We start from the raw sequence: 19,717 nt of genomic DNA, 5'->3' as shown, positions 1-19,717 counted from the left end.
AGTGGACTTCCCGCAACAAATACGTTGTCACGGTTGCCGCTTCTTTAACAAATGCACATTTTCATATATATTTTTTGTCATTTTTTTGTCTGTGTGTGTGTGTTTTTTTTTTTTTTAATGCATACAAACTTTTCTATATTTTTACCAAAGCTGCTTGAAGAGCATGGGTACAACCGCCAGCGCCGCGCCGCAACCCGTTTCCGTCACAACGCCACTTGAGTGTGTCCATGGCAACGGGATGGCCGACAGCAGGCACTCTCTGAGCATTAGCTCCTTCCAGACGGTCAACATCCACAACAACAAGGCCAAGTCCATTATCACCAACAAAGTAGCACCTGTCGTCATCACGTAAGTCCCCCCCCCCCCCTACACTCAACCACCCCCACCCCTCCAATGAAACGGCACCACACGTCCGAATCCATGTCCTCACAATTGGGTGTTATCAGTCTTTGATCAGTGGGATGCTACCCCCCACTGCCCTCCCCAGCCCCCCAATCCCCCCCTCTTCCATCTCCACCCAACACCCGCCCCTTCCCTCCTTCTCTCTGCCGCTGTGTTTGTCTCTGTTATCATCTCATTTGTCAATCCGGGATTTGGGAGATATGGGACCATGGGCCAGCAGCAAACAAGAGTCTGATAATTAAATTGCTCTGGCTCTCTCTCTTTCTCTCCCTCATCATCGCTGGCTGTCTCTCTCTCTCTCTCTCTCTCTCTCTCCGTGTGTGTATATGTATATATTTATTTGAGCCTGTTTGCCTCTGCAGGTATAATTGCCGGCAGGAATTCCAAATACACGATGACATTCTCAAGACCAATTACAAAGTGGGTCGGATCTCAGACACCATGCCCGAGCACTATCTTGTGCAGGTAAGGCCAACATCCCATATTTATATCTATGTCCAGATATAGACATAGGTATTGCTTTCTTTATCTTTTCTCTCACCTACTCTCTTTCTCTCACTCCCTTTCCTTCTACCCTTCGCTCTCTATCCCTCTCGGATACACACTGTCAATTGTTTGGCCTCGCTCCCAAAAAGAAACGTGGATTCACCAAAGCTGTCTTTACTCTGGCCCTTTTCACATTCACGTGTCCAAATTGCGTAGTGGGCCAGGGAACATTGTCATGCGGCGGCTTTATGAGCTGAGACGGCCATCGTGGGCCGTTGTCACCCCTCCTCTGAGGGCTTTGATCTTCCCCAGGCCCCCTCGAACGGGGCTGCTTCTTCTTTTTTTTGTCCGAGGCTTTCATTGTTTTTAGCCGGGCCTAGCCCCGAGTGTCGGTGTGCACAGCCACACATAGATCCAAATCGGCAAGATTCCTGAAAAATAAGCTGTCTCTCTGGACGGCAGGCACTAGATCCTCACACAACACGGTCACTGGCATTAGCCGGGCTCCGTGTTTTGATGAGAATCTGCGATTGCCTCCCTGGCCTAAAGCCCCCGCACAGCCCCGCTGATAAGGTCTCTCTGGTGGCTCACAGGGGCAGTACTTCATGGTGCAGGATGTGCCCAGCAAGGCGGACGTACTCAACACCACGGGCAGCTACGGGGCCCCCAACTTCCGCCGGGTTAAAGGACCCCACGCCCTCTACGGGCTGGGCCAGCCCAGCCTGAACGGCTTCAAACAGGTCCTCCAGAGGCTTCATGCACAAGGCCATGAGGTGACACACATTCTTCCTGTTGTCTATATGGCTGCTTTTTTTTTGTTTTTCCCCATTAATATGTATTTTATTATAAGCTATTAAGTGTTTCTTCAGAACGGCAAATCAACATGCACCCATTACAGACAGACCTATGCGGTGGTTGTTTGTCAGCGCTAGCAGCTGACTCGGCGGCCCGTGTGCATGTGTTGTGTGTGTAAATATTTGAGGAGTCAAGTGCTCAGTCTTGGCGGTGGCCGAGATTTAGAACTAATGTCAACAGAGCCGCGGCCATGTGGCCTGACTTCAAGGAAGAAGAGGGGGAAAGACGAACCCTGCGCCACTCTTGGTAGCTGGAAAAAGAGCGTCATTGAAATGATACAACGCCAAATCAGACATCCCCGCCGAGGCCGTTTCAGATCCCTGAACCCGGCTGAACCATGACGACCATGGCGTGTCTCCCGCTAGCCTCAGTGGAGGCTAAAGGTTCAGTTATGGTTCCACGTTGATGCAACATGCGGTGGACGCAAGGAGGGTCCGCAAGTCCCTAATGTGTCCGTAAACTCCCTTGCACTGCGTCGACGTGGACCCATAACTAAGCCTTGAGTCGCGGTGCTGGCAGCCAAAGCGACCGCCTCGGTAAACAATGCTGGGGTTATGTTCCACGTCTCGCGTGTCCTAATGGCGTGTCTTCTCGACTCGTTTCCCACCAGGAAGTGATCTTCCTCTGCGTGCGCGAGGAGCCCGTGCTGTTCCTCCTCAAGGGGGACAACTATGTGCCGTACACGCCCCGCGGGAAGGAGAACCTCCACGAGAACCTCCGCGGGCACGGAGGGGCGGAGCTGGTGGAGGGACTGGAGCTGGTCATCAGGAAGGAGGTACGACACCCCCATGCGCCTCCTCCGTGTCAAGGTGTCCCTGAGATAAACACCGTACCCTAACTGCTCCCGACAAGCTGTCGGTGTATGAATGCGTGTATGAATGGGTGAATGTTAGAAAAGCACTATATAAATGCAGTCCATTTGCTATTTACCATTACGTACGCATGACTGTATGTGATTTGGATACAATTGTGTGACCTGTTTCTGTCCTTTGCCATCTTTTGCTCTGACTCTCTCTCTCTCTCCCTCGCTCTCTTGCTCTCCCCCCACTCCTCCTCTCCCCCCCCCCCCCCCCCCCCCCCCCCCCCAGCTGCACGACTTTGCCCGTCTCAGCGAGGGCGTCTTCTACGTGTACAGCGACATTGAGTTCTTCAAGGACGAGCCCCAGAAGGTGGACATCGCGTGCGAGGAGGACATCCGCGTGACGGAGGAGGTGTACAAGAGGCCCGTGTTCACTGCGCCGCTCTACAGGTGCGGAGGTCGTTCACACCGCCGCGGTCCTCCTATCAAGCGCAACGATAAACCGAGCGCAGCGTGGCGCCCGCTATGGAGACGGGGTTGAGGGTGGGGTGGGGCACCAGGGTCTGGAGGAGCGATCGCAGTCTCGTCGGTCGGATGGGGTTGGAGCGGGCTCCGCAGCATTTCCACGGCAGGGAGGATTTATGAATCACCACGAGTCACTTCCTTTTGCTAGGAGTCCCCTGAGGACCCATGAACAGGCCTGTACACTCATGGATGAATAAGATCAGATAACGGCCTAATATAGCCACTGTTATCTCTCAATCCCTTAGGGGTGCAATGGATCACAAAACTCACGGTTCGGATCTTGTCACGGTTTTTGAGTCACGGGTCGGATCATTTTCGGATCAACAACCACAAAAAAGATAGCAAGACAAATGTGAGACAAAACTTTAAATAAAATCTTTAAATGTGTAAAAAACAAATAAAGTGAAAAATTAGGTAATAATCCTGCTTCCTTTAAGCATTGTAAATATTTAAAAAAATTGCTTGTGTCCACATAAAATAAAAACTTAAAAAATATTTAAAGAAAAGTGCAATCTGAGGCATTATTCCTTCTTCTTTTTAACATGGATAGTAAATAAAAATGAATAAATAACTGTGTCCAAAGGAAGCACAGCAGACCTGGATTTAAAACTTTAAATTCAGGAATGCAGACATCCTCATCTTTTTTTTTTCATCAAGTATTGTAGCGAAATACAGTTTCTGTTGTGTTTTATTTGGCATTTTGTAAATCCATTGATTTCTGTTTGAAGACTCATTGCTCGTGGACCGGAATCGGAAAGGGGGGCTGGTTGTAGTCTTTTCGCTCAGTTCTAGCCCTACTGTTGATTCGGAGAACCGAGCGAAAAGACTGCAACCAAACATAAACAGCCCATTTCCGCTTTCGGTTTCCATTTCAATGGGATTTACAAAATGCCAAATAAAACACGACCAAAACTGTATTTCGCTATGATACTTGATTAGGAACATCAACGAACACCACTAGCTACTCGGTGAGTTGCACATTTCTGAAAACGAACGTTGACGTTTGTGAATGCCAAAAGCCAGCCATTCTGAAGCAGGCAGGGGCGATTTGAAATGAGCCGAATACCCGAGATTGGACCGATAGTCAACATTTCGGTGTGTCAACCACTATTTCATCCTACACAAACCAGAAAGGGGGCTCAATGTGCTAAACACCGGAATTGTCCTTTAAACATTCGCCGATCACGTGAACGCACAACTTTTCTTTTTTTTTTTATCAGCCGATCCGCGGATCACTTGCGTGCCGAACCGTGAGGGTTGATCCGTATGGATCACGGGTTACCCGTGACCCGTAAGGATCAACCTATCCGTTACAACACTACAATCCCTGCATTAAGACGATAAGAATAAAGGAAGATGAAGTAGGAGACGGTGGCGGCCCTCCCTCTCTCTGAGCCAGATTCCTCCCATCATCCCTGGTGAGGGGTTTAAATGGAAGCGCTGGTTTCCTTTCAAAGCTCATGAGGATAGTAAATAGCACAGGGAGGGAGGGAGGGAGGGAGGGAGCCTTGTGGACAGCAGTGGGCTCCAGCTCAGTGTTTACACATGTGTCACGGCGATGTGTACAAATCACTGTCCCGGTCTTCCACCAGGTACCACCGCCTACCACTGCCTAGTGAGGGCGCTCCGATGGAGGACGACTTTGACGCCTTTGTGAAGATACTCAGGGTAAGAGAGCATCCAGTAAGCCACTGTGACATAAACCACTCCACCGATTCAAAGGAGAGGTTTGTGTTTCCTGGCTTGGTTCCGGCAGGCACTAATTCACCGCTGCAGCTTTTACAACCTCAGTTTGGACGTGCTTCTCACAGGAGATTTATAGGTGGAATTGTAGCAAGGCATCTGGACCGTCTCTGTGAGACAAATGGGGGGGGGGGGGGGGTGATGTTTTGGATTTGGAATCGCGATTCCTGCTAACACCAGACTTATCCCGTCTCGTTTTTTATCGGGCCTGTGTCCGCCATCCATCACCGGCGGTTATGGATGCGTCCGTAGTTCCCAAGGCCGGGGATTGGTTGGCGACCGGGATCTTTTGAGGGGTCAGGAACAGTCAGAGTGCGCAGGGCCCTGGCCGCTCGGTTCTGGTTTCCATCTCGCCCTTCACTCACACAGGATGCTCCTCGTCTTTTGCTTATTCTCCTCACTGCCAATTTTATTCAGACTTTTTAAGTCGTCGGAATCGACTTCCCCGTGAGCACCCTGTCCAGTTCCCTGTGGTTGGAAAACATGGCAGTTGTTGGGGAAAACTATACGAAAAGATACGAAAGATATATCATCATTGTTTGCGTCATTTATCGTGCTGTGGTTCGTCTTTCTGTCTTCTGTTTTTCATTTTGGCTGTGTCAGGTTGTAGTCTTGCCCTAGCTCTGTCTCGTCAGCAGTCGCGGTGAGGGGAAGCACGGAAGGCCCATGTTTGGTCGCTTGCCCGACATTCAAACCGTTCTCACACACACATGCACACACAAACTTGTACAACAAGGTTCAGAAAAAGCCTTCAACCAAGACATTCGCCTTTCGACGTACTGCCCCACATCCAATCAGACTCTTGCCAAAACATTGAAATCATACCACCCCTCACATCTTTCTTTAAGTGATCAAAAACTTTTCAGCTGTGTGACAACATTCAAAAAGGCTGATTCTTGGCACTGCGACAGAGACACATTTACAGTGAAGCATGGTTATCACCTCGAAGCCATCGCCTGATCACTTTGATGATCACTCATTAGGTCTGCTGTGAAACTGCCCCCCCCCCTCCTCCTCCTCCTCTTCTTCACCTGTCTTTTGGTGTCTGCTCTTCCAGGAAAGCCCCAGTCTGGGCCTGGGCCGGGACAAGTCCAGGCCTCTCCCCGCCCTGCTCTTCAGCTGCCAGGTGGGCGTGGGCCGCACCAACCTGGCCATGATCCTTGGCACCCTGGCCATGAACCGTCTGAGGGGCCCCTCCAAAGAGATGCCAGAGTAACCAAGCCCCGACCTCTCCTCCATGTTTATTTGTAACTCATAATCACAATGATACACTTTTTGTACTGTTTGTACACTTTACTTAAATTTATTATTTACTCTAATACGTGATTGAATTGGACTCAAATTTCAATTAGAATTGAAAGGAAGTCAACAGTATGACGATTTCACGGGTCGATCGTTATAATCGAGCAATCGCAAGAGTATCAAATCCTGCTTGTTTTGTTGTTCTTTTACGAAAAAAAAGCACTATAGTTCAAATTGAATTTGAATTGAATGTATACTCAGTTGAAAGTTGGAGGTCCACAATTGTAGCACAGAGTCCATGGTAATAATCAATTAAATAAATGAAGACTGTCACGTGTGTTGAACGGCGAGGAGGAGGAGAACTGACTGGGTTTGTGATTGCGTTCCAGGGTGGAGGGCCTCGCCCCCTCGGAGCCCAAGCCACTGCTGCGAGTCATCCAGTCCCTGATCGACAAGCTGCACAACGGCCAGCAGATCCTGGAGGAGGTAGCGTGACGCACCGACACGTGTCCTCCTACTGTCGTCAGCGCGCGTGTGTGGGATCGGTTCTGTGTATTCTGGCTTCAACTGGGTTTTTCTGTGTCTGAAAGGTTGACCACGCTATCGCCTTGTGTTCAGAGATGCACAACATCAAGGAGGCCATATATGAAAACAAGAGCAAGCTGGAAGGGCTTGGGGAGGATTATCAAATTCAGGTATGGGCGAGAAAAGAAAATAGAAATGTTTTTTTAATTGTATGTATATTTGAACCCTTCACATTTTTCTGTAAAGCTGTTTTGCTTAGAGCATCAACGGCTCAGACAAAACCGTACATTCTGAGCTAACTCAGCCCGTATGTCTGTTAACGTCGGCCAGGGAAGCAGCACCAAAGACTATTTCCTCCACCGGACCATGCAGAGCTTGGAGCGATACTTCTACCTGATAGTCTTCAACGCATTCCTCCACGAACAGGTAATGCATCGGAGTGAAAAACCTCAAAACCCCCAAAAAAATATTTGGCCCGGAGTTAAAATTAATATTGATATGCATCGTGACCCAGTACCCTTTAGCGTTCGCGTGTACCTTCAGCCAGTGGATGTGCAGCCGCGCGTGGCTCTACCGGTTGCTGGCCGGCATGGACCTATCAGAACTGTCGGCTCCGGCCGACCTGGTCACCAAAGGAGCGCGCGTGCTGGTGAGTCGTGCAGCACGCTGTTGTTGTTATGCAATGGATGTATTCTGTATATTAAGGAAGGAACATTTGAACACAACAATAACTTCAAAATGCAATGGATTGGCTGGAGAGTCATTTTATGTTGCTTTAAGCACACCTTGATATACCTTAATGGTATAAATAAGAATTATTTATATCATTATAAATAATTCCATCCCTTTCAGTATAAACAACTTTCATCGAGCGGTGAGGTGGATTCTTTTCAGTGTTGTCTGATATTATGTACCAATTGGGTCAAGATCATATAGGCGGGATCTTGTGTTTGATGCCCAGTCCAAAAAATCCTTGGTTGTGAACCCCCTGATGTCTGCACTCCGCATGTGGGCCTCCTAGGGATTATGTGCCACTCATTAAAATCCTCTATAAAGTTGCATTGGATTAGAGGATGCATGGATATATCAGAATTTTGTCCTGGAACGGATACATTTTCAAAGTAAACGTTCCTAAATGCTATTTTTAGGGAAAACACAGGTGGGATTAGTCTTTTTATTTATTTTAGTGTGTGTGTGTGTGTGTGTGTGTGTGTGTGTGTGTGTGTGTGTGTGTGTGTGTGTGTGTGTGTGTGTGTGTGTGTGTGTGTGTGTGTGTGTGTGTGTGTGTGTGTGTGTGTGTGTGTGTCCTTGCAGGTTGCTGACGAGTACTTGGCGCCAGATGTCCTCAGCACGGTGAAGGAGATGAAGGTGGCCAACTTCAGACGCGTGGCCAAGATGCCAGTTTATGGGATGGCTCAGCCCACATCTGAGGTACAGGCAGCTGGCAGCCATATTCCCCCCCCCCCCTACCCAACCCCACCATCTTCACCTCCTCCTCCCCTGACGAGAGAGAGAGAGAGAGAGAGAGAGAGAGAGAGAGAGAGAGAGAGAGAGAGAGAGAGAGAGAGAGAGAGAGAGAGAGAGAGAGAGAGAGAGAGAGAGAGAGAGAGAGAGAGAGAGAGAGAGAGAGAGAGAGAGAGAGAGAGAGAGAGAGAGAGAGATATCTCCCTTCCTTTGTTTAACCCAACATGGTTATATAAAGTAATGTTATTCGGCTCAGTGCGGAGCCTCTGAATTCCTCTGAATTCATATCGGGATGTCAAAGGTAATCATTCTCCTCCCTGCGGCGCTCCACACACTCCCATTGAATATTTACACCCGCACAATTCCTGACTGCATTATGCAATGGTGGAGATGTATGGAGAGCCAGGGTTGAGGCGGGTTGGACTTCAAATGACACCCGACTCGCATCAGGTGTCATCTGCACTCCCCAGCTCTTTGAGGGGTTTTCCCCTCATGCCGGCTCTTCTCTATCACTTGATGGACCCTGAGGGGGCCCTGAGGAGTTTGATTCCTCAGGGGGCCCTCAGGGTCTAGCATTGCCCTCTGTGTCGTTCACTTACGGTGAGGAGCAAGACCTCCTGGGAGGCAGCTTCTATTCTCTAAGGGTCCTCCGCATATCGCCTGCCAGAGCGCCTCCCAATCTGCCAATAGCGTTTAGACAAATGCCTACACCGTTTCGTTCTTTTTGATATTTTTGCTTTTTTGTTTTTTGTTTGTCATGACACTTGTCAAAAGTGGTGAGAAGTGTCACCAGCGGTGACACTTAAATTCTCTCAATTCCCTTTTTTAACATTTAGGCCTGCCTCTGATTTGCACCGCCGTGATTCCCTATTCCCTGTTCAAAAAACCATTTTATTCCTTGTTGTCCTGTCGCGCCGTTCTCCTCGCGAGGCGCGTCGTATCGCAGCTTTCGCGTGACAACGCGCGACTCCCCCTCTAAAGTCTGAGCGCCTTCCGCAGGCCACGGCCGCAGTGCTGGCCCACCTCACGGACGAGAAGCGCAAGCACAGCACGGTGCTGTGGGTCAACCTGCAGGAGGAGCTGGTGCTGGAGGCCAACGGCCAGGTGTTCACCCCGCGGGAGACGTCCAGCCTGGAGCAGCACATCGCCCTGCCCTCCGCGGACCCCGCCCTCATCGAGGTGAGGGGGACGCAGCTCCAGGAAGTCAATGGAAGTGGCATGAAAACCGGAGCGCTGGGATCTGTCCAGTCCTCCGTTTTTATGTCATTTTTGTGTAGTTTGTGTCATGTTTTTATGTCATTGCAATCGTGGGGGCGGTAATTAAAAAGATTCACCGATGAGACAAAGAAAGGTTAAGGAAGGACCACTGGGATTTATTCCAGAGAATATAAAAGTCTGTCATCAGTGGAGGCATTTAAAACGCCTCTTCACGAGTCGCTGGTTTTAATTCCAGCATGTGGTCCTTCACTTCATGGGATCATTCCCCCTCTCTCAAACCACCTTCCTGTCCATCTTCACATCTCTATAAAGGCAAAACTGCCCTAAAAATATTGAATGGAAAATAGGATATTATTCCGTTATATTTAATAATTGTTTGTTTGACGATATTCGAACGATAACGGGCTATAATCCCACATAGCCCATGAACAAAGACATTACACACATTTCACATAAGCGGTCTTGCGAGTGGGGACGGGGGGGTAGGGTTGAAAGCAGCTTTACCAGATAGTAACTGGTATCTTTAATGACCCCCCCCCCCGCCCCCAACAGAAACTGGAGCTGTCTCTGAAGGAGGAGGTGCTGCGGGCCCAGAAGTGGCTGGAGGTCACCCTGGAGCAGGACAAGCAGATGAAGATGTTCAAGAGCTGCCGGACGGTGCGAGAGGCCTTCACCCAGCACAAGAGCACTCACCCGGGGCTGCTCTACCGACGCATCCCGCTGCCCGAGTGCAGCGCCCCCAGAGAGGAGGTAGGGCTCGGGGGGGGGTTCCTGCTCAGTACTCATCTCTGGCTGAAAGTCTGTTATTTTCTCGGGTCAAGGTCGGCCCACGCACACATCCAAATCACGCAGGCAGAGTTTTTTTTTTGTTAGGGAGTGGTTAGAAAAACACCCAGGAGACGGATAGGACTTCATTACGCAACGGTTGCGTCGAACGTATCGTTGGTTGATCGTTGCTTGTTTCCTGTGAAACTGACTGTGGTTTTTGAGATTGTGACATAACGTTGGTAAATCCTCCGCTAGTGTGACAATCGAACCGCTAAATCACATTGATGTCACTGATGGCTTGTGCTGTATACTATTACTACTACTATTAACTGTATACTATTACTATATACTATAATACTATTGCCCCTCATACTAAGCGGCATTATGATCAATCGTAGCATGATTATCCACGCCGTTTCCCTTTGAAATATATCACAAATTCAAAATCCTTCACACGGTCGTTTGTAGGAATTAGATTGCAGGCAATGGGAGGGCGATAATAAAGCCTTTTACTCCCTCTAGTGGTGATGGTTGATAGTATCCAACCCTGCCGTCCAAGTTGAAGGGCCGGTTTGGAAGTTCCAACTGAACTATTCTTTCTATTATACATTTATATAACCACTCAAAATAAATGGTTTAAGATTGAAGAGGTTATGAATGCCACGTTTGTCTTTTGGAATCAATTCATTCAATACTATTTTTCTTTCTGAGAAGGACAAAAATCCCATGCTATGATATGAATACATTGTTCAAAAAAGTGTGTGTGTGTGTGTGTGTGTGTGTGTGTGTGTGTGTGTGTGTGTGTGTGTGCGCACGCAAACATTCTTGGGTGTGTGTGCGCTCGTGTGTGTGTGTGTGTGTGTATGTCTTTGTCTGTGTCGGTTTGGTTTCAGGACTTTGACAAGCTGATGGAGGCCATGAAGATCGCCCTGGCAGAGGACTCGCGCGCCGCCTTCGTCTTCAACTGCTCCAGCGGCCGGGGCCGCACCACCACCGCCGTGGTGGTCGCCGCCCTCACTCTCTGGCACTTTAACGTACGCGCGGCCGGCGTCCAACAACACATTCCGGCCATCACCCCTCTGTTATTTCAATTATCAGGAAGGACGTCCAACCAAAAAAAAAATAATACATTCCCCACCGCCTGCTGTTGTTTCCATTATGCATCTTTCTGAAGGAATTGTAGCGGTACCGTCGGGTGTTTGGGAATTGAACTCTGCATGAAATTGAACCCGCCGATGCATTCCTCTGCCCTGCAGGGATTTCCTGAGTTTGGCGACGATGAGATTGTGAGCGTTCCTGACGCCAAGTACACAAAGGGAGAGTTCGAGGTGGGTAGCCCCCCCTTGGCTTCTGTTTACTGCTCTGTGTGTGTGTGTGTGTGTGTGTGTCTGTCTGTGTGTCTGTGTTTATATTTAATGAATACTGGCTGCAGCCACTAGCACAGCGTTGTGTGTTTGAGAATGTTTGTATAAATTACACACACACACACACACACACACACACACACACACACACACACACACACACACACACACACACACACACACACACACACACATCTCTTAACCGGTGCCATCAGAAGGTCAGATGGTTGGGGGACATTGCCGAGGTGATGTGACGTGACGCCACCGTTGTCATCCCCGTCGAACCCAACGGTAACATCACATCTCATCGCCTCGGCAACGTTCCCGTGGTTACCAGCCATGGGGTCGGGGGTTAAATCTTTCTCCTTGATGCGTCCACAGCGAATCTCTCTATGGCCCACTGGGTTATTCTTATTTCTGTTTAGCGTGTCGGCGGCTTCACTCCCGAGCCCATCAGATTATAATCGCGGGGACGCCGCTGAGGGCCCCTCGCCGGTGTCACGGCTCCTGGCGCGCTGACAAACGCGCTCGGTTGCGGCACTGTGTTCTTGCCTGGAGGCCTGTTCCGTTCTCTGTTTCCTGTCAGGTCTGCCAGCCGCCACCGCTATTCACCAGCTGGCAGCACGGCTACTGCCAGTACTACGGACCGCAATCGAAGTTCACGTATCAACGTTCACAGCACGGCTAACTACCAAGTGGAGTTTCCACCGTTTCATTTTGGATGTGGAGCACGCGTGTGAATTGTGCTGGCGTGTGTATCGGGTTCATTTGTGTTATTGTTAATTAGCGCAGCGCTGCAAACCACACGCCTCTACCCACCTTCCGTTTGACCCACACACAAACAGGGCACTCGATGTAGGTCATGAGTCTAACGCCACTGCCGCCCTTAAGATCTGGGTCAGCCATAATGTGGGTTGGGCTGTGGGCTTGTTATTGACAGTCTAGGGCACAAACTCTTGACTTTCGGACCGCTGAAAAAGTAAAACCATACATAATAGTTCTCCAATTAAAGTGTGAACTCCCAGTGGAAGCCTAGCATTGTGGTCCTGGCTAGTTCAACTGGTAGAGCTTGTATGTAAGAAATGTATGCAGTCATGGTATTATAATGTGTTTTGGATTAAAGTGTGTGTGTGCGTTTAAATCCCTCGCTGACGTGCCGTCTGGTTGTGCGTGGCGTCTCAGGTGGTGATGCAGCTGGTGCGCCGGCTGCCCGACGGCCACCGCATGAAGAGGGAGGTGGACATGGCGCTGGACTCGGTCAGCGAGACCATGACCCCCATGCACTACCACCTGAGGGAGAACATCATCAGCACCTACAGACAGGTAGGTGGAAAAAAACCAACGAACATGGCCTCTCTTTGATTTCTCTCTCTAAAAATGAAAAGAAAACTGCATCTCAATCAGGTGCAATTTTCATAACCATTTGATGCCGTTTGACGTGTCAAAACATGTTTGAGTGCACTACCGCATATGTCCCACAGATGGCGATAATAACATGGAAAAACACCTCGCGACCAGTTCATACTGTATAAGCCACCGGCCCATCAGAAAACGCATCTGTCAGGGGGGGGGGCAAAGTGCACACATTCAGAAAATAAGTCTGCTAATGCAACAGTTAGGAAATAGCCTATACTTGAGACGGCGGTGGGGGCGTATGGCTGCTATCCGGTCGGCCAATGATTCACCATCACTTCAAATGTTCCGTTCATGCCTTCATTATTATTGTGGTGCATAACGTTTCTGTATAATTTGTTTCTATGCTGAGCTTGCTGGGATGCTGAGGGGTCTGCCTCTCTTTGTCCTCCTTGTATGTTTGACCTCCAGCGGGGCCCGAGTGCTCTGCAATTTGTAATGTGGAGCCGCAATCAGCTGCCGCTGCGCACCAGCGGCCCTGCTAATGCGCTGGAGGTAGCCGGCCCCGTCTCTACAATATAAATGGCCCTCATTGTCCGGCAGCTCCCTTTTGTTGTGTTTTTTTTTTTTCGTCTCTCTTTTTTTTTCATCATTTTTCGCTCCCCATGTGTTTTTGCTCTGGTGGACTCGAACCGCTTCTCAGTCACCGTCTTCCCCCCCCCCCCCCCCCCCCCCCCCCCCCCGATAGGAAAAGCGCTGTTGTAATCCCTGACGTTGTGATCTTTTTATGGATTAACTCGTTAAACGGTCCTGCAGCACTGCAGCAGGCGGGATGCATGGACGCTTCTTATGCTTTTGTTGTTTAACGCTAAAGCTGTGGTACCTCTCTGGGGGCCAGTGGCGCAGGGGAGCGCAGAGTCGACTGCCCCCACGTCTCCCCACGGCTGGCCTGAGACCTGTTCGACTGTAATCGGATTCATTGATCAAGTGTATCATGTTCCTGCGAGGCGCTGTGGGATCTTCAAACCCGAGTACGTTCACCAGTCGATCGGAACCGTACAAAAAGAGCACATTCCATTCCTGTGTGCTTTGGGTTTGCATCAAACCGTGTGCGCATGTGTGCGCGCGTGTGTATTAGGAGTCGGTTCCGCCGGGGTGGAGACTGAGCGCGTGCTGTGCCCGGCGGACCCCAGACTGGCACTGTGTTCCGTCGGGCCCCGGGGCCCCTCTTCCTCCAGGGGCTGGCGGGGCCAGGTGATAAACAGTGCCAGATGCGCCCAGGGCTCTGCAGAGCAGTACTGGGGATGGTGTCCGGGTCGGGGCTGATGCACGCGGGGGACGTTGGGGGTGGAGGAGGGGGGGGGGGGACTTCTTTCCTCACGTAACCCCCCCCCCCCCCCGCCCACCCACTCCACTCCCTCTTCGCTGCCCTTTCTCCCTGACAGTGGTCGGAAAATGTGTCTTCAATGGAGAAAAATGTATTGACACTTGTACCCGGACCGTCCACTGGATCTCATAGGGCGGAGAGGGATGGAAGGAGGGGATGGCTGTGAGTTTGGGGGGCTGTGATCCAGAAGACTTAACACCCCCCCCCCCCCCCCCCCCCCCCCCACACCCAATCCCGCCCTGGGTCACAGTGGACTGGACCGGACTTTGCATTACGTCCTTCCATTACCGGTGGAGGTGTCAAGTACAACGTCCTGCTTGCAAATGGCACACAGCACACACTTCCCCTCTCCCTATTCTCCTTTTTGGACCTCCTCCCCTCCTCTACAGCCTCCTCCCTTCTCCTGCTATCTTCTTGGCACTCCTCCGCTCTTCTTGGGCCTCTTCCTCCTCCTCCTCGCTTCTTGGACCTCCTACGCTCTTCTTGGGCCTCCTTTATTCTCCTCTTTTCTCTGACCTCCTCCCCTTGGGCCTCTTCCTCCTCCTCCTCCTCCTCCTCCTCCTCCTCCTCCTCCTCCTCCTCCTCCTACTCTTTCTCCTGTCTCCTTGGGCCTCCTCCCCTCTCCTCTGCTCATCTTGGGCCTCCTTCTCCTCCCTTCTTGGGCCTGCTCCCCCCCCCTCTTCCTCCCTTCTTGGGCCTGCTCCCCCCCCCTCCTCTTCCTCCTATTTCCTCGGGCCTCCTTCTCCTCCTCAGGAATCAGCCCCAGAGCCCCATGATAAAGAATCCATGCTAAGGAATGAATTAATTAATTGATTCTTTATTTTTCCAATTGTCAAGCCGTTGGGTTGCACTCTGTGTCCTCGACCTCTATCTATTGGTCCAGCTCCCCTCTGATGGGCTTTTGTGTGTGTCGTGATGTTATTCTAACAGTAGCTTCCTGTTGCTTCTGCTTAGCGTGGGCCCTGTGAACTCCCAACAAGACGGCCTCGGAAGAAGCCTCACGTAATCTAAATCTCTCTGCGTTCGTTTTTTAAGTTTTTCTGCACCTCAACTGTTTCCATTCTGCACTATGTTCCACTCCCTGCCATCCAACTTTTTTTTTTTTTTCACATTCCATTTTTTCTTGTCATTTTGCTTCTAATCTTATAAATCCATGACTAGTGAAATATAATCTGGAGCCTAGCGCTGCATCGTGTTACCTGCTGGTTAACTGATTTTTCTACTACTGATTGTGTCCAGCTTAGTAGCGGACACCCACATACAAACATACACAAAACACTCTTTGACCGCACTGTTGCTTACCTCTAGACGGGAAGCTCTACCAAATGGTATAAAAGTCCTTCTGGGGGTTCTTACTGGTGGAAATGGTCAGAAACCCTCTGTAACATCCCTCCTCCCTCTTCTTCCTTATATTGTGGAGGAGACGGCATGTAGCACAGTGGCTGACCCAACACACACACACACACGCACACATTCACGTTCACATTCACCATTCCCACTCTCTGAGTGCCAGACATAAATGCATGTTTTCCAAAACTTCTGCAACAAAGGGAAGATGTTTTTCCCCCCTCCCGACTTTTTCCTATCGATTTATTTTCCCCTATCTCCAATTCAGGAAGGCACCATGAAAAGCGCTCTGGTGGGAGTTTCGACGGACGCGAGTCACACTGTGTGTAAAGACGGGCCCTCACGGTTTGGAAGGGGCTGTGGAAACATTTTTTTAGAAAGGGGAGAATGCTGCGAGCAGGTTTTTCTGACGAAAGGTAGCAGTAGCCTCTTGAAGAGAGGGGTGGAGGAGGGGGACTCAAAGATCTCAAACCTCCGAATAGTTGAGGTTTTGGTGGGGGCAAGCCAGCCAGATGCCTCCTCCCCCCCTCCAAGAAACTATCAACCCCAACAAGGGGTTAGAAAGTATGGGGGATATGTAGTCCAACTATCTCCAAACCGATGGAAGACGAGCTGAAATCTGGGTAAACTTGGTGTTTCACTTTCTTTCCCTTCGAGTTTGTTTCGACCAGTCATGTTGCCCGGGGCGAAGATCTGTTAGCGTGTAATTGACAGAGACAAACTCGGGGCAGAAGTGTCTGTAAAGGTTTCACATCAACCCTGTGTAGCCTGGCCACTGTACAAGCACACTTATTGAAACCCCCCTCCTGAAAGCCTCATCCACGCCCAGCAAATGAGTTTTCTTCGCAAGCACAACTGGGTAACAAAGCAGGAAACCACTCCGCTCCATGCAGTTATTTGGTTTCCGGCCCAGGCTCTGTGCCTTCTTCCCCTTGGAGCTCTGCCTTTCGTGGGACTGCTCGATCCTAGATTAACGGATCAGGGGAGAGATAAGTGAAGTGAGAGTCCTAACGGCCCGAAGGTCTCGCAAGGCTTCCCACGTTCCAGCCTTGTTTTCTCATTGAGCGTTCAGGCACTTCATTTGCCAGGGTGTCCATGTTGTGTTTGCCAGATCCCTTCTCTCCTTATTAGGAACATAAGTGGGTTAATTAGGAGGAGTCGGTCTGAAAATGGCCAAGGGAAACATGGCACAAGTTGCCCTAACCCTAACCCCCACCCTGAACCTAACGTAGGCTTTGAATTGGCAGCAGTGGAAGGTGTGTGTGTGTGTGTGTGTGTGTGTGTGTGTGTGTGTGTGTGTGTGTGTGTGTGTGTGTGTGTGTGTGTGTGTGTGTGTGTGTGTGTGTGTGTGTGTGTGTGTGTGTGTGTGTGTGGGGCCCCCCGGCTGCGCCTGAAAAGAGTCTCTCAGTCGAGCGCAGGGTGGACACAGGAAAGCGAGGGGGCTACTGCTGCAGTATGTTGTTGTTTCTTTTAGGCGCGATTCCCCACCTCTTCACATGCCTGTGCCAATGGCAATATTGACAGCGGTTCACCGACCAAATAACTTATTCTGCTTGAATTGCGATTCCAGTCTCGTTTTAGTTTTTTCGGAGGGAGAAAAGCTTTTCGGCAGGTGCACGGAGGCAATGAGGCTGGGCGGCCTGTTGACGACAAGCTCAGACAGGGATTTGTCCGGATGCGTCCTCATACCCTCTCTCCGCCCGGGGGGGCGGAGAGAGGGTATGAGGACGCATCCGGACAAATCCTGAGGGAGCTTCTGTGGGGTGGAGGCCAGGGAGAACAGGTGGGACTACCCAGGAAGACCACCGTTCAGACTGGAGGTGAATCGTCCTTGAACCAGAGCAGCATGCATTAGGATGCCAGAGCTTTCTGTTTTTCCTGGTTCGGAGTTATGTTATGATGGTGGGGAATTTTATAGTGCTTTTCAGGGTCATTTGAGTGGAATTGATCTTGAAGCATGTTGCTGGTACTGGTGCTCAAACGATGGAAGGGAAAATATAATTTTTTCCTTTTTAAGTCCCATACATAAATAAAAACACAAACCATAACAAACTGATGGTTGATAGAAAAAGCTTGTTGTCAAAAATCGGACGATTCCACAACTTTAGTTAGCCCCGTTTCCAGCTTTGGTGTTCTTTCATCGTTGTTGTGCTTTCATCATCTTTTCCCACTACCAACAAAATCGATCCCTTCAATGTTGTCCTTGGAGGGACAACAGAGCCCAAACAGATGGCGATGTTTCTTGTTGTTTCCCACTGACGAAAACATTACCCAGCTTTTGGGTAGGCCTGTCAAGAAACAATTTTGACTAACGGCCGTGGTTCTTGGTCTACGCCCAGTCGTCCTTGCTGTCTGCCGGACCGTGCTCTCTACGGGGAGGACTTCAGAGATGCATTATGACCGTATCATATGTCTCAGCCCATGGCCCCTTGCCCCGGCATTTCTGAACTAACTCTGGCCTGGCCCCCTTGCCCTGGCCTCTGACCTACCCCTTCTCACTCTTTTATTTTTTGCCTTTTCACTTGCGGCATTACTACTACTGTGAGGAATCGCTCTCCTCCTCCTCGTCCTAGACTATTAAAGTCACAAGGTGTAAGATTGAGCCCCTCCAAGTTATTAGGCGGGAGGGGCTACATCCTTTCTGAACATCCTTTCTGTACCGACAGCGATATATTATTGTACTTCTTATGACATGTGACATATGATATTATTGAACATTATTGAAATCATCATCAGAATTGACTACAACCTTCCAGGTAATTTTAAGCTACGACTAACTCGAAATGTTACACATTGCGACTTAAATACATTATTTCCTCCAGGCCCGAGAGACCAGGAATAACAACTGAACGTTTAGCTTCTTTCGCATGTAAGCAGATTCTGGGAGCAGCTGTGGTGGGCCTTTAAAAAGGCCCAGCGCTCCGACCCTAGGCTCCAAGCCCCAATGAAATGCCAGCCATTTGAGCTATGCCGTCTCCTTGCTCTGGGAACTTCACCCAAGCAGTGAGGACAGTTTGAAATTTGTGTTAACAACTCTTAAGTGCAACCTCAGAAAACTGTCGGCAGTAGGCTACAAGTTTCCTGACTGACTTTTTCTGTCAACTTATGATGGGTTGCGATGTAATGGCTGTGTAATGGGCATGGCTGTGGAGTATTTATCCCAACAGACGCTTTAATGCTCTTTTTCCTGGGAAATGCACCAAGCGATTCTTGCATATCCTTTCCTGACTTGTGTTAATCACAATTTAAATGACCAGTGATAGCTGGAGGAGGTTTATTATTCTATAATGATTATGACTAGTGGCTGGGATTCTTGGGAATACAACCCAGTGTGTTGTATATGAGTAATATGAGTGTCTTATCAAGAGAAGGGGTATAGCTGAAAGGAAAGAAAATTGCTAGTTGAACCTACGTTTTAGTAATAAAAAAAAAAAAAGCAATGAAGCTGCGTTCAGAGGAGCAGGTCACCTGAGACAAGGTGTTGTATAGGATCGCTCGCCTGCGCTATCAGAGACAGGAAATTAAACGAACAAAAGCAGCCTCATTGGCTTCATTGTTGCCTGTTCTCGTGGCAATCTGCTCGGAAAGATGTGAGACCGATGCTGCTGGAGATGGCTTCGGCACTGTGACTGAGATTTATAGCTCCTGCCAATCTGCACGAATGGCCGCTAGACCGAGGGGAGAATACTGAGGAAAGCAGAAATACAATCCTAGAATGATCAGCATGAGTTATCTTAATAATTATTTTCTTTTGAAAAAGAGGTTGAAGAGATTTAAAGACGCATCACACAAGGGAATGATTTCAAATGGGAAGGTTTCCTAATCGGTGATGGATAGAAGGAAGGAAAAGCTGCAGAGTAGGAGTCTGTACGTGCCCATCCCTCCGTCTCCTTCTGCGGGTATCGAACCGCAGAATACTAGTTGCCACATCCAGTCGTCCTCCGTTGACATGTCGGGGTGTAGCAGTGATTGGGGTGCTGAAAGGTTTCCTGCACACAGACGGATGAATGGCTGCTTGTGTGAACCTGGGTGGGAGGGACCAACACTGGGAACTCCGATTGGCCTTTTTACCTCAGCAACCCCATCAGCTGGTAATTGGCACCATATGTCAAACAGACAGACCACTCCATAGTGTGCGCGTCTTGGATTTGGCCCTCCACCCTATTCGCTTGCGGTGAGGCTGGCCCTTAACGTTTGGTCGACTGCATTTTAAAGACTGGCTTGCGAAAGTCTGTCTCT

The 19,717-nt window shown here is 49.7% G+C and overlaps 1 protein-coding gene across 3 annotated transcripts in view; it reads left to right on the top strand.

The window, feature by feature from the left end:
• Positions 1-19,717, top strand: part of pald1a (phosphatase domain containing paladin 1a) — a 43,015-nt gene that overhangs the window by 9,759 nt on the left and 13,539 nt on the right. For all 3 annotated transcript variants that reach the window (XM_030339678.1, XM_030339680.1, XM_030339679.1), the window contains exons 2-18: positions 151-348; positions 765-867; positions 1,482-1,661; positions 2,354-2,518; positions 2,832-2,992; positions 4,660-4,735; positions 5,868-6,022; positions 6,442-6,538; positions 6,643-6,747; positions 6,908-7,003; positions 7,092-7,226; positions 7,892-8,008; positions 9,041-9,220; positions 9,812-10,009; positions 10,921-11,061; positions 11,284-11,355; positions 12,574-12,714. In XM_030339678.1, the coding sequence (XP_030195538.1) occupies positions 151-348; positions 765-867; positions 1,482-1,661; positions 2,354-2,518; positions 2,832-2,992; positions 4,660-4,735; positions 5,868-6,022; positions 6,442-6,538; positions 6,643-6,747; positions 6,908-7,003; positions 7,092-7,226; positions 7,892-8,008; positions 9,041-9,220; positions 9,812-10,009; positions 10,921-11,061; positions 11,284-11,355; positions 12,574-12,714 (2,320 nt within the window). The remainder of the gene's footprint in view (positions 1-150; positions 349-764; positions 868-1,481; positions 1,662-2,353; positions 2,519-2,831; positions 2,993-4,659; positions 4,736-5,867; positions 6,023-6,441; positions 6,539-6,642; positions 6,748-6,907; positions 7,004-7,091; positions 7,227-7,891; positions 8,009-9,040; positions 9,221-9,811; positions 10,010-10,920; positions 11,062-11,283; positions 11,356-12,573; positions 12,715-19,717) is intronic.

This window comes from Gadus morhua, chromosome 18 (genome assembly GCF_902167405.1).
Source record: "Gadus morhua chromosome 18, gadMor3.0, whole genome shotgun sequence".
Lineage (NCBI taxonomy): Eukaryota > Metazoa > Chordata > Actinopteri > Gadiformes > Gadidae > Gadus > Gadus morhua.
The sequence above is the reverse complement of the archived record's forward strand: the minus strand, read 5'-3'. Positions and strand labels throughout refer to the sequence as shown.